Here is a 12,882-nt window from a genome sequence, read left to right as displayed (position 1 = left end):
CTTTTTCTTTTTTTTTTTTTTTGCCTGTCCCGTTTGGCTCTTTTGCCATCAGAATTGTTGTCTAAAGGCAAAGAAAGATGCCCAACGGATTTACTTTACCAAACTGACCATCTCAGCCTTGCCGTAATGGTCCATTTGATTCACCTTTTATTGTTTATTTTATTTTCACTTACTGAATACGGGACAGACTTGACTGGGGGAAAGAAGGGGAGAAAGAAAGAGGGAAAGAGAAACAGCTGAGAAGAGGGACGGGGGAGAAGGGCAAAAGACAAAAACCAACAGAATGGGCAGAGAAAAAAAAATGCATATATCAATCACCTGGATCACCTGCTGAGAAAGAAAAAAGAAAGCAAGCAGAAGAGAACAAGAGTAATAGAATAAACAACATCACAATGATATATGGGAATATGACAGTAAATACTAAATGTTAAACATTATTGTGCAGCACATAAGATCAACAGAACACAGTGTGCTTTGAGGTAGGAGCCAAAAAGGGTGTAGTTTGTGGGTGTGATCACCCGTGTGTACACCTGTGAGCATGGACGCGCTTGTTTTTTGTTTTTTAAAAGGTTCCTTCATGTAATGATCTGCTAGAGGGTGTGGGGGGGCCACAGCCCCGTCCTCCAGGGCGTGAAGCAGGTGTGGAGGAGATCAAAACTCCAGACATCCAGAGGCCCCCAGAACACAAGAGACCAAGGAAGACCAACAGAGGGGCAGCTGCGCCACTGTCCCGGAAAGAGCTGAGGAGAGTCCCAGATGAGGGCTCACTCAGCAGCCGCGGAGCAGAAGCCAGGGGGAGTTGCAGTGACGCGCCCGCGAGCTCCGCCGGCAGCCAGCTGCGCCTGAGTGACCGAGCCCCAGGCCGAGAGGCCGGGGGCACCCCACCTCCGAAGTGGCCCGAGCGAGCCCCAGGCTCCAGGCCCCGATAAGCGGCCGCCAAGGAGTGAGCCGGTGTGTACCTGGACGCCCATCCCCGGACACAAAGAACCACCAAAGCACCGATGTCTGAGGGGGTCCGCCACTGGCAGGGGAAGTGGTGGTAGGGGGAGATAGGCCTCCAAACCTTGGAGGGCCTGAGATGTCCCCAGAGAGGTGGCGCCTGACACCCAACCTGACATATAGACACAGACATACAGGCACACACAGATACAAACATCCATTCCCACCCTCATGCTCTCATATGCACTTACTCCACACTCAACCAACGTGGAGACAGACATAAAGAGACGTTGTACACACGATCACACTCCCCAAGCGTACTCTACAAACCGGGTCTAGGTGCCCCCGCCCCTGGAGGGGGGAACTGCACCCAGACCCAGGTGGTGTTTCCCTTTTCCCTGCGGTGGGGGGAGGCAGACCGCCCCGACTCCGCAGCAGCAGGAAGGCTCCACACTCCAGACCGCAGTCGGACGGCCAACTCCTCCTCCTAGTCCTAGCCCCCCTGCTCCAGCAGGTCGCAGAGAATGGGGGCGAGAGAAGACTCCAAACCTCCCTCCACCCGCTCATTGTAATGTTGATGCATGTGTGTTCTAAGGTGCATTTAAAACCCAGGAGGGCATGGAGCTACCTGCCAGAGAGCAGCAGGTAAGCGCATGGTCCCTCCTGCTAGCCCTCAATGTCTACGTGTATTTAAAATTGAGAGGTGGGCAACGATGCCAGGGGTGGGGTGTACACCCTGATGGTACTTTGGACTCCGTGTATCGTGCCCACCCCCAAGATCCTATATGTATGTGTAATGAGAGTGTGAGTAATGTGAATGTCTAAGTTGTGGGATAAAATTGAGGCAGAGGCAGCCAGAAGGGGACAGAGGGGGGGGTAGCCTCCTCTGCACCCTGGTGACATACCCCTACTCCAAGGCCCTGCATGTGTGGGTGGTTGTGGTGGAGCGGGAAGAGGGAGGCAGCTGGAGATGGGGAGGGAAGGAAGGGAGGGGCAAGTGACCCCTCCCTGGGGCCAGCTCCCCCGCTGACCCCAGTAGGCACCCCCATGTGTGTTTCAACAAAAAAACCAAACCTCTGTTATAAGTTCACTGGCCCAACAAAGTCAGGTAAAGCTAAGCTTGCTGAAAGCTGCAGTCATGTTTCTGAATGACAAAAACAAACGTATGGAAAGCGTTGGACATGTGGGACACACATGGTGTAGGACAGCTAGAGAGGAAACGCTTTATGTGACGCTGACATGTTTTAAATTGTGCAGGGACATGATGTAAACTCTAACCCTAAACCTTGTATCTTCAGAGTTACCTAATCAATTTCCCTGCCCCACTCCCCCCACTTTTGCCCTTCCTCCCATCTCAGGATCAGCTGACCTCTCTGAGTGCAGTGAATCTGTTGGGATTAGCCTCCAATCGGCAGTCTGATCGCACACAACTCACGCACTCACAGATGGCTTTAGTCTGCAAACACTAAGAAGCTAACGGGTAAGGAATGACACTTCTGTGGCTTTTTTAGTAATTTCTAATGATACATAGTTGTTAGTTAAAGCATTAAAGTTTTGGGGGAAATACAGAAAAGAAGAGCACATGTAAAGGAAACTGAGCCAGCCATCTGTGTCAGATGATCTCCTGATCCCTCCACTGCAACAGCTTCAGTCTAAGTGCAGTTAATGCTCGTCTACAGTCAGTGTTACAATACCTTTGCTACTATTTTAAAGCAAAGGAACCACCATATATTACACCTGGGTTTATTAGATAATTGCTTTGTTTCATTTGATAATGTTTTAAATATCTGATAGTATATATTATTGTAAAGAAGAAGAAGAAGAAGAAGAAGGGTTTTTTTGGTATTCTATGTCATTTCTAGCACTTTTAGTTGTGCTGATATATTCCCTGACAAAAGTGGATGAGGCCTTTCTGATATTTTTGTACACTTTCAGCATGTTTTCTCAGTAAAACCGCTTACTTTGTGAAGTATCTATTCATAGAGCACAGTAGGCAAAAGCCCAGTAGACAGGATTACTGGTCTGAGTGCACAGTTGGAGTGAAACAAGCATTCCCAGCTTGTCACCATTCCAGCGCTGCCTGTGTGTGGTTCTGTCTTGTGTTAGTCTTTCTTATACATCACACAAACATGTTAGTCTGTACAGTTGTTGATATTTGTACGTTTTGTGTGTTTGCCGCTTAATCAATGTGCTTATTTGTTTTCGTCCTGTTGTATGAAACCAGTGTTTATAGTATCCTTGTCACGATGGCCTCCATGGATGAAGAGCTGACCTGCTCTGTGTGCCGAGACACCTTCAGCCAATCCCAGCCCCTGCCCTGTGGTCACAGCTTCTGTCCTGCCTGTGTCCGGGAGGCCTGGAGCAGCCAGGGTGAAGGAAAAGGTCGCTTCACCTGTCCCCAGTGTCAGGAGGAGCACGGCGAAGTGCTGTGCGACTGCTGCCCTCCCGAGGCAGAGAAAGGACAACCGCCATTGGCAGTTAAGACCTGCCTTAGGTGTGAAGTGTCGCTGTGTGCCGAACATCTCCGGCCTCATCTTGAGAGACCGGTGTTTAGCACCCACCTTTTGGTGGATCCGCTGGGCGATCTGTCCCAGCGAAGGTGCCCGGCGCACACAGAGCTGTTCCGCTACTACTGTGCTGATGAGAGAGTGTACGTGTGTGGCGACTGTCTGCTGGAAGGAGGCCACGCTCAGCACAAAGTGAAAGCACTGAGGCACGTGGAGGATGATCTGAAGGTGTGCTGGATGGATAATCAATTAATGTATGTTTTTATGTTAACGTGTGGTTGCTGTAATACCTACTGGGTGATTTTTGCAGGTCATCCTTCAGACACTGCTTATAAAAGCAGAGGAAAAACTGAAAGATGGAGAGCGAATCCTCAAAGAGCGTGAGAACATCGATTCCACCATGGTAGTGAGTACACATATTTATCTGTGCAAAGGAAATCTAATGACTCATAAAGCTGTTCGTACCAAAATCACAAGTCATGTGGTTTGATTGTGTCTCAATCACTGATCTGCCAGCAATCCAGTATTCTGTCCTCATTGGTTCCAGGATTCTCTGAGGCAGGACGATGCCCAGGTGGAGCAGCTGGGCTCAGACCTGCAGGTCCAGGTCAACAAGCTGGTGGTGGCACTGAGAGACATCACCAAGAAGGAGAGGCAGCAGGTCATGGATCGTGTGCATGAAGACTGCTCCAAAGTGAGGGACCACATGCACCACACCCTAAGAATCCAGCACTATCTGGCCTTACTGCTGTCAGAGACAGACCCTTTCCTGCTCATCTGGGTGAGTGTAGCATTAAGTTTTTCCAGAACTAGGTCATGCAAACGAAACTAAATTATAGCTTAAGACAGGATGCACCAGTTTCCAGTAACGATCCAGTCCAATCTCTGATTGGGAGATTAACTGTTGTACGACTGCAGAATATCATTTTTAGCCAAGGAAATCCACCACTGTAGTCCTGACTGGAATATGCTGCAATACCCTACACATATACACAGTGGCCAGAGAGTGAAGCTTTACAGCAGATCACACATTTAGCATGGCTACATATTAGGGCGATTTGAAAATGCAAAAATGTAGAAATGTAGGAATTTATAGAAAAAAAATCTACCTGAGCACATTCACATTCACACAGATAGCTGCTTTTCATTCTGTTGGTGCATTTTTCTCAGCTGTCCTTGACTTTTCTTTTCGCAGGCCTTTCAGTCAGATGACACAAAGTAAGTCCAGAACAAACCAGTCAGACTGAATTAGGACTCGTCCTGAGCTGTGTTATGTTGACGTGTGTTTGGGTTGTCATGTTAGGGAGTGTTATTACAGTGGAAGCTCGAGAGAAAAGAGAGACAGAGAAACAATGAAAAACACAAAATAATAAAGGCGTTATTTCATTTGTGCTTTTGATTTGTAGGTTATTAGCTGAGCTGAACAGTCCACTTTACATCCCTGATCCCATCAGCGCAGACAGGAAGCACATTCTGGAGGACATCGAGCACAAGTACCGCGAGTTCATCACTGCTACCCTCCGCTGTCTCAGTGACCTCAAGAGGGAACTCTGTGAGTGGAATGAATGTGTGACACTTACCTGCCCCGCTAATGATTTTAACGGAATAGCTAGACATTTTGGGGAATGAAGCTTGTTAGCTTTCTTGTTGAACCTCAGAACTTAACCCACATGTCAGAGGTGCTCTGTTAGACTGAGATCTGGTGACTGTAGAGGCCATTTGAATTCCAGTGTAATGTTCAAGAAACCAGTTTGAGATGATCTGAGTTCTGAGTGACATGGTACATCATCCTGCTGTAAGCAGACATCATAAATTACATGGCATTTAAATAATGCTCAGTTGGTCTTAAGGTGAGGCTCCAGAGTGCAGTCATTTACATATTCAATTTAGAAGTGAAAGGTCAGCTAGATAGATAGATAGATAGATAGATAGATAGATAGATAGATAGATAGATAGATAGATAGATAGATAGATAGATAGATAGATAGATAGATAGATAGATAGATAGATAGATAGATAGATAGATAGATAGATAGATAGATAGATAGATAGATAGATAGATAGATAGATAGGACCAATGGCACCTTTGGTATGATGGACTGTAAGCAGTCTTCTATGTATGTAACTATGTAACACCTCTGTAGTCAACGACCTGATTTTTCTTGACATTGTTTGGAGTTCATGTTTGATAAAACCTAAAGAATGTGTTTGTGGGTTTTCATTAACACGTAGATGTCATTAGCAAATATTTCTCAGTTGGTTTCTATGGTTCACTGGAGGACACACTTGCCAACACTCAGAGACTGACAGCTTGAGCAAACAAAACAAAAGCTTTAATAAGATGCTGCTGGTAACTTACAAGAGTCTACGCAAATTCAAAAGCAGCAGACATCAAAATCCCAAATAAGGACACAAAATCTAAGCTGGCACTAAAAACAGGAAGACAAACATAGTGATCAACAAAGGCGGGGAACAGAGGAGCACAGACAAATACAAAGGTAGAGACATGAAGCTGAATACACCAGCAATCTGTTTAACAAACTCTGAGTCTAACGCTGACCTCTAATCCCAAGAAGAGAAACTCAGTTTTGAGTCCAGAATAGCAAATCAGAGTCAGTTCAACTCTAAATATGTTTGCCTTGAGCTAAATAAAGAAAGCATCATCAATGGAGTTAAAACCATGATGAACCATCTATGAATGTGTTGAATAAATAGGAGATGATGTTTATGTTAAAAAGCACGAGTTTAATGACCTGAATTATGCATATACATGTTTGTAACGTTTAAGTTTAAATATATTTATTCAGATGTAACGCAGTGGGGACAAAATGAAGGTGACAGCAATTGAGGATGTAGGTGTGGCTCAAAAGCATATATTTATAAATCTCTGTTTTGCATTTTAAAAGTTCTGTTTTGCTCCATAGAAATGGGCGAACAAGTTTAAGTACTACGAGGAAAGTAACTAAGATTTATCTCTCTCCTTGCAGTAACCAGTCCCTTGAGTCTGGACACAAACACAGCTCATCCTCTGTTGAGCATCTCGGATGACCTGCGCTCAGTTACACGAGTTAAAAACCGCCTGCCTTGCGCTGCTCATCCCGAACGTTTCGACCACTGGCCGCAGGTCCTCACCGTCCAGACCTTCTCCTCTGGGACTCACTACTGGGAGCTGGAAGCCGAGGGATTCTGGGATGTGGGCATCTGCTACCGAAGTATTGGACGGAAGGGCAAAGAAGGCAATGCATTTGGGAACAACAAGGTACAAGTGTGCCGCAGAGCCAGAGTGGTTAATCACACTCGTTCCAGTGTTAGATTTTGTGTTTTCTTTGCTAACTAATAGAATGAGCAGGAGCCTCTGTTTGATGCCTGTCCCTGACATCTCTCAGTCTGTTTGGCATCAGTGAAAAAGATTTTTTCCTTCGAACATCTCATCATTCATTCAGTCAGAGTGAAACAGTAAATTTGGCCTTGAAAAAAAGTGAACCTTCTTTCTATTTTCCTCTGGTGCACTAAAGCAGTTCAACAATTGTATTCCAGTTCTATTCTTTCCTAGTCTATTCTTTTGTGTACATTTAATTTTATGTTTAGGTTTTTTACTAAAATCACTGCCCTGATTTAACCGTCAATGATCGAAGCACATTTTGCAGAAGGATGAGAACATTTACAGTGATACCTTCCTTGTCAACCACATGCAATTTAAGATATAGCCAATACTTCCTTGGAATGCTGCAGTGATTTTTGCTCAACTTAAAATATATATCAGTTACTAAAATTATCGCCAGATCAATTTCCCCCACATCAGTAATTGTTTGATAGTAAAGTTTCAGCTGAAATGAAAACATCTTCCTTGATTAAACCCCTTGTAGGTTTCATGGAGCTTGACACAGCAGCACGATAAAAAGCTAGCCGCCTGGCACAACCGCAGGAAGACCCGCCTCACATACCAAATGACTGGGAACCGCGTTGCTGTAGCCGTGGACTACAGCTCAGGCACCATCACCTACTCAGAGGTGGGACCGTCTAACAACCTGATCCACCTCCACACTTTCTCCACCACCTTTACTCAGCCGGTGTGCCTGGGCTTTGGACTCTACAAAGCTGAGCTCAACAGTCGGATCACTATTGTTAAAGTCTGATGTGATGAAGAGGACAGCTAGGAGGATGATGATGATGAACTCTGTGCTGTTTTGGCCATTCCAAAATAAAGTGCTGTTGTTTTTTCCCCGTCTGTGTAACTTACGCAAACCTCTGTTGGAGTCTTTGCCATGAGCTGCTGTTTCTCTGCTTCCTGCTCTAAAACAGAGCTTTAGCTCTTCCTCACCAAAGAGACAAAACTGTGTCTTCTAAAGCTGCGATCAGCTGGCATGTGAAAACATTTCCAGAAGACACCCAAAGGGAATTTGATACTTCCCTAAACACTAGATGGAAAGGCTCATTTTAAAGGGGACCAATTATGTTCATTTCCAGTGTTGGGCAAGTTACTTTGAAAAAGTAATTAATTATAGTTACTAGTTACTTCAAAAAAGTAACTGAGTTAGTAACTGAGTTAAAATATTCTAAAAGTAATTAGTTACTTTAGTTACATTGTTCAGCACCTTGATTCCACAGCAATTAGAAATAAGGATGGCCTTTGTTTATAAAGTAATGTAGTTATAGAAAAGCTGGAAATTTGTTTGGCTGATATTAATATGATAAACTTGAACTTTTTTCTCACTCCAGCCTTTCTTAAACATCTCTGAAGCTCTACCTCTGTTTTGGGATTTCCTGTCTGTATCTAGGAGTGTCTAGACATTAAGTGCATGATCAAAGAAAAGCACAAAAGCAGCATCTTTATGGATCAAACGGTGCTGCGGATCGAGGAATCCAGCTCTATTTACCACATGCATAAAGACCTGGAAATAAATCTCGCTGTCTTGAAGATGGCGAAGGATCTTTTGATTCTTGTGAGGAGATCAATGTTTTGTTTGGGAATTACAGGGGGGGAAGGGGAGAAAACTGCCACTCACTTGCTAACTTTGCTCTTTGAAGCTGCTCACACTTATTTATCTTTTATATTACTGTAAACGTGAGTGGGCGGATGCAGCATAAAGGGTGAGAACGAAGCAGATGGAAAGGAGGGAGAGAGAGAGAGAGAAGGGAAAGAACAGGGAGATAGACAGAGAGATCAGAGCAGTCTCTATCTTGGTTGTGATCAGCCATGCTGTGAATTAATGTGACAAAGGAGCGGGACAACAAGGATATTTCAGTCCTTCAGATATGGAATACACGATCCTTTGCATGGGAACAGGTGATCCTCTGTTTATTACTTTTATTATTCTCACAATCTCATAATTTTGTAGTCAGATCATGTTTAGTCACTGTTGATGAATAACACAATGAATTGTGTAATTCCTTGAATGAGGAAGCATGATGCATTTGTCTCTGAATAGCTTTGTTGAAGCTTAGAAGGAAATGTTTTCACCCTGTTGCTGATTTTGCACAGATAAATGGATGATATTTAAAAAATGCTACACTTTGAAATGGCATTGGAGGCGTGGGGGGGGGGGGGGGGGGGGGGCTTTGCATTTTACTCATTTCAGTGAGCTGAACCAACAGAAAGTCTTTCGAACCTGCAGAGAAGATGAATGTGTGTACGTGCGGCTACAGCGTGTGTGAGTGTGCGCAACAAGAGGCACAAGTGGGAGAAACAGCGAGCGTGTGTGGCAGACAGATGGTCACTCAGTGGAGTTGTTCCCCATCTCTCTCTCTCTGATTCCCTTCTGGGTCCTACATCCTCCCCCTTGTCACCTCTCCAAAGTCTTACCTCATCTTTTTTTTTCCCCTCTCTTCCACACCTTTTCCGTCCTCGTCTTCATCCGTTAAGCCCGGACTTGGATCTTCACTCACCGTGCCGCCCCTTATCTTTTCTCTGTCTCTCCCTCTCTTCCCCTCCTCAGCTACATCTCTGCTTATTTTTTGCTGACGACATCAACTTGAAAATATCAAGTGATTTTTTTCTGAGTGTCATTCTGGACCCTGTTGACACAGCACAAAGGACACTGAAGAGATTTGGGGATTTGTCTGGGGGTCAAAAAGGGGGAAACTCGAAAGAAAAGACTGACAGATATGACCAGCAAACCAATCTGAGTCAAAACTGCCTGGAAAACATAGACTAAATTAAAAAAACAAACAGGTTTTCTTTCTCTTTCTGTTCTGATATAGAGTGTTTCTTTAGCCGTAGCATGTTTATTTATTTTGCAGATTGCCCAGAGTGACTATTGTCCTTAGAAATTAGAGATATTTGACTTAAAAAAAAATAAAATCTCAGGTTCAGTCATGCACCTCGGGTCAGTCCACCCTGACATCCTGCTCCTCCTGGGCATGCTCCTGTTGTGGGGACCTTTGGGATCCAGGGGCCAGAATGACACAGAGCCCATCATCCTTGAGGGGAAATGTTTGGTAGTGTGTGACTCCACGCCTTCGTCCGAGCCCGCCGGAAACGCCCTGGGCATGTCGGTGCGCTCTGGCTCGGGTCGGGTGGCCTTCTCTGCCAGCCGCCAGACCAACCACGAGCCGACAGACATGAGCAACCGCACCATGATCATCTACTTTGATAATGTGAGTTATCAGATATCTATGTTTATTATGCCCATTTGTAGCATACTGTGGCAAATTGTGACAGGTTTATTTTTTACAGTACAGAATGGGCAAACACACAAAAGGCTCTGTGCTATCATTTTGTAGTCAGGTGTCTTCTCCCATTGGGTGTGATAATGAGCTGATTGCTAAACTTTTGAACTTGTAGTGAAGCCACATAATGAAAACATGGTTGGATTATGCTGCACAAGCTGCATGTCCATGGACATTTTAGAGGGAGGGAGGGATGTATTAAAATAGGTCTCAGTAGTTTGGAAGTAAGCAATCTGAACAGACGAAAAGAATGACCCATGTCGTGACTTTATCATCCCCCGTCTTTTTCCTGCTGTCTGTTCAGATTTTGGTTAACGTGGGCACTCATTTTGACCAAGAAAGTAGTGTGTTCCTGGCACCAAGGAGGGGGGTGTACAGCTTCAACTTCCATGTGGTGAAGGCCTACAATAGACAAACTATTCAGGTACGCCCACTCAACTCTGTGACTCATAGCTGTGGTTCCAGTGGATCACTCTCTTAATCTCGCTGGTTCCCATCTCTTAGGTTAGCCTGATGGTGAACGGCTGGCCAATGATTTCGGCATTCGCCGGGGACCAGGACGTGACCAGAGAAGCCGCCACCAATGCCGGCCTGGTGATTATGGAGAAGGGCGACAAGGCCTACCTCAGACTGGAGAGAGGCAACCTGATGGGAGGCTGGAAGTACTCCACATTCTCAGGCTTCCTGGTTTTCCCCTTGTGAGAAAGATAGAGGGTTGAAGCGCCGCAAAGTGAGAATGATTGAGAGAAAAAAGGGGAAGAGGTGGTGGGAGAAAAGAAAGGCTTCAATCTGTAACCTTATATAGTGCATGAAAAGATGGCTTTTATGCAAAAATGAGATGATTGTTCAAATGGACCAAAAAGAAAATGAGAGTAGATGGCAAACATAATTTCTCTGAGGAATTCATTTGCTCTGTTTTGTTTGGTTTTTTTTTTTTTATGTCTAAATGCTTGTTATAGGAGATACTTTGTGGCAAAATTCTAAAGTAGCCATTTAAAACATGGGCTTCTGTGCTAGAGTACCTAAAAGCTTCTGTTCTTAAGTGTTTCAACACTGCTGTGCTCCACATGCCATCCTGTCTATGTTTAAAAAATCTCTTTATTCTAGTGTGCTGTATGACTGCTGTTCCTCTATATGCCTGTTAGTATAATATAACAAATGTTTATTTACAAAGAAATTTCTATCAAAGACCAAATAAAATAGTCTAAATCTGGCTCAGTATTTCACTTTGAGTATGCGAGCGAGATTGATTTCAGACAATATCTGATGAATCACCAAGACCGCGACTGTTTAATCTGCTTATACAAGGCAGTATTTCTCATCCCTTCCATTGTACCCTACCTAGTGCCATGGCAGCTGTTTGTAAATATAGATCCCACCAGCAGAGCTGGCATTGGCATGGACCGAAGGGACCAGCGTGGGACCCGGTATGAAGTGTGGTGTACGGTGGATGCTCCTTACAGGGCCGCAGACAGATGGAGGCTCTGTCGAACAGGCAGGTTCATCTCTGCAGGGCTGCCGTGGATAAAGTGTGGGGTGCTGTCACATGTAGTCACTTACGCTTCCGTGGTTCATGCCCACCATCTTCCTCTCTCTCTCTCTCTCTCTCTCTCTGACTTCCTTTGTCATTTTCATCCTTCTGTTACCAGAATTATACATTTATGAAATTAGGATGATGAGTAAAAAATTCATAAAAATGGAAAAAGCCTAGATATGAATTCACGCTGTCATATTAATGCTCCCAAGGAAGAATATCTTATTAAATTAACCTCAAGTCCTAGGCAGGAAATGATGGCCTTTCTAAATAAATCTCAGAAAACACAATGAAATCTTGCAGTGTTCGCACAAATGTTAAAATGTTTTTCTTTTTTATACTTTACACCTAAGTGCCACTGTACTGATTGGTTCACTCTTCAGCCACGTAGAGTGAGTAACCTCCGTTTTGCCCCGAGCCCCACAAGGACCTGTAAATACAACAAACTTCAAAGCCATTGGCAGTTTATTTACTTCAAGATTTGCTCCACTCAAATACAATTGTATCTGACAGGGTGTGGCATTCCTGTGATCTGACCTCAGAGGGCCCTATGTAGAAATCTAAGTATGAGATTATTTAAGATTAGTTTACACTTATATGGTCTAATTAATTTGTGATTAAGGAAACTGACCAAAAGAAAAAAGAAAACGAAAAAATGAATCTGGGGCAATAAGAGCCCTTTTCTGTCCCAGTGCCCTGAAAACTGCATACATAACAGACTGAAAGCTAGTAATTATATTTTAATATTAGGCCACTAGAGGGCACCAAAGCCTAATTAAAAAACTGAATCGCATATGAAAGCGCCAGACCATTACATTAATACCCAGAGGAAGCTAATATTAATGTTCCAGGTGTACCAGTAACCTTGGGAAATATATAATACGCCCTCGTCGTCTGGTTATATACATCTAGAAACTAATAGACCGATATGACAACAGGTCTTCATTCATTTAATGATGTAGGCTGATTTCTGGGCTATGGCCAGTGTAATAAACCGCTGAAAAAATTGATGGTGTGCCATTCAGAAACAGGTCTTTTGGCCGTGCAGTCCATGAACACTTCAGTTTATTAAAACAATATCTATTTTTTTCCAGCCAGCTCTAAAACTGCTGCGCTTCCTATTTCGACCATCTACAACAGCGAGACAGCAATGTTGAAGATCACCGAGCCAAACGATCCCAACTAGGCCGCATTTAGTGTTACTTCAACCAAACTATGACTCTCATCCCGCCC

The 12,882-nt window shown here is 44.3% G+C and overlaps 2 protein-coding genes across 3 annotated transcripts; both read left to right on the top strand.

Annotated features, from left to right (window-relative positions):
- Nucleotides 1-2,347: 2,347 nt before the first annotated feature.
- On the top strand, nucleotides 2,348-7,668 carry trim110 (tripartite motif containing 110). 2 transcript variants are annotated; one of them, XM_082514550.1, is made up of 8 exons: nucleotides 2,348-2,419; nucleotides 3,164-3,674; nucleotides 3,757-3,849; nucleotides 3,994-4,227; nucleotides 4,642-4,664; nucleotides 4,853-4,998; nucleotides 6,434-6,705; nucleotides 7,313-7,668. In XM_082514550.1, exons 2-8 carry the CDS (start codon nucleotides 3,186-3,188, stop codon nucleotides 7,580-7,582), a joined length of 1,527 nt encoding a protein of 508 aa, XP_082370676.1. In that variant the 5' UTR covers nucleotides 2,348-2,419; nucleotides 3,164-3,185; the 3' UTR covers nucleotides 7,583-7,668. The 2 variants fall into 2 exon arrangements, with proteins under 2 accessions (XP_082370676.1, XP_082370675.1); XM_082514549.1 differs by having other exon boundaries at nucleotides 3,757-3,852.
- An 818-nt stretch (nucleotides 7,669-8,486) lies between these two features.
- Nucleotides 8,487-11,298, top strand: cbln12 (cerebellin 12). The gene is made up of 4 exons (XM_082514557.1): nucleotides 8,487-8,733; nucleotides 9,754-10,043; nucleotides 10,420-10,539; nucleotides 10,620-11,298. The coding sequence occupies exons 1-4, from the start codon at nucleotides 8,703-8,705 to the stop codon at nucleotides 10,815-10,817; spliced, it is 639 nt and encodes a 212-aa protein (XP_082370683.1). The 5' UTR covers nucleotides 8,487-8,702; the 3' UTR covers nucleotides 10,818-11,298.
- The last annotated feature ends 1,584 nt before the right edge of the window (nucleotides 11,299-12,882 follow it).

This window comes from Aulonocara stuartgranti (genome assembly GCF_965226115.1).
Source record: "Aulonocara stuartgranti genome assembly, chromosome: 18".
Taxonomy (NCBI): domain Eukaryota; kingdom Metazoa; phylum Chordata; class Actinopteri; order Cichliformes; family Cichlidae; genus Aulonocara; species Aulonocara stuartgranti.
This window is presented reverse-complemented; position numbering and strand designations above follow the sequence as displayed.

Excerpts from the sequence above, each read along its gene's own strand:
- trim110 (XM_082514549.1), top strand. The coding sequence starts at position 3,186 with ATGGCCTCCATGGATGAAGAGCTGACCTGCTCTGTGTGCCGAGACACC. Across the intron at positions 3,853-3,993 it reads ACATCGATTCCACCATGGTA|GATTCTCTGAGGCAGGACGA; the intron begins GTGAGTACACAT and ends CATTGGTTCCAG. Across the intron at positions 4,228-4,641 it reads ACCCTTTCCTGCTCATCTGG|GCCTTTCAGTCAGATGACAC; the intron begins GTGAGTGTAGCA and ends TTCTTTTCGCAG.
- cbln12 (XM_082514557.1), top strand. The coding sequence starts at position 8,703 with ATGGAATACACGATCCTTTGCATGGGAACAG. Across the intron at positions 8,734-9,753 it reads GATCCTTTGCATGGGAACAG|GTTCAGTCATGCACCTCGGG; the intron begins GTGATCCTCTGT and ends ATAAAATCTCAG. Across the intron at positions 10,044-10,419 it reads TGATCATCTACTTTGATAAT|ATTTTGGTTAACGTGGGCAC; the intron begins GTGAGTTATCAG and ends CTGTCTGTTCAG.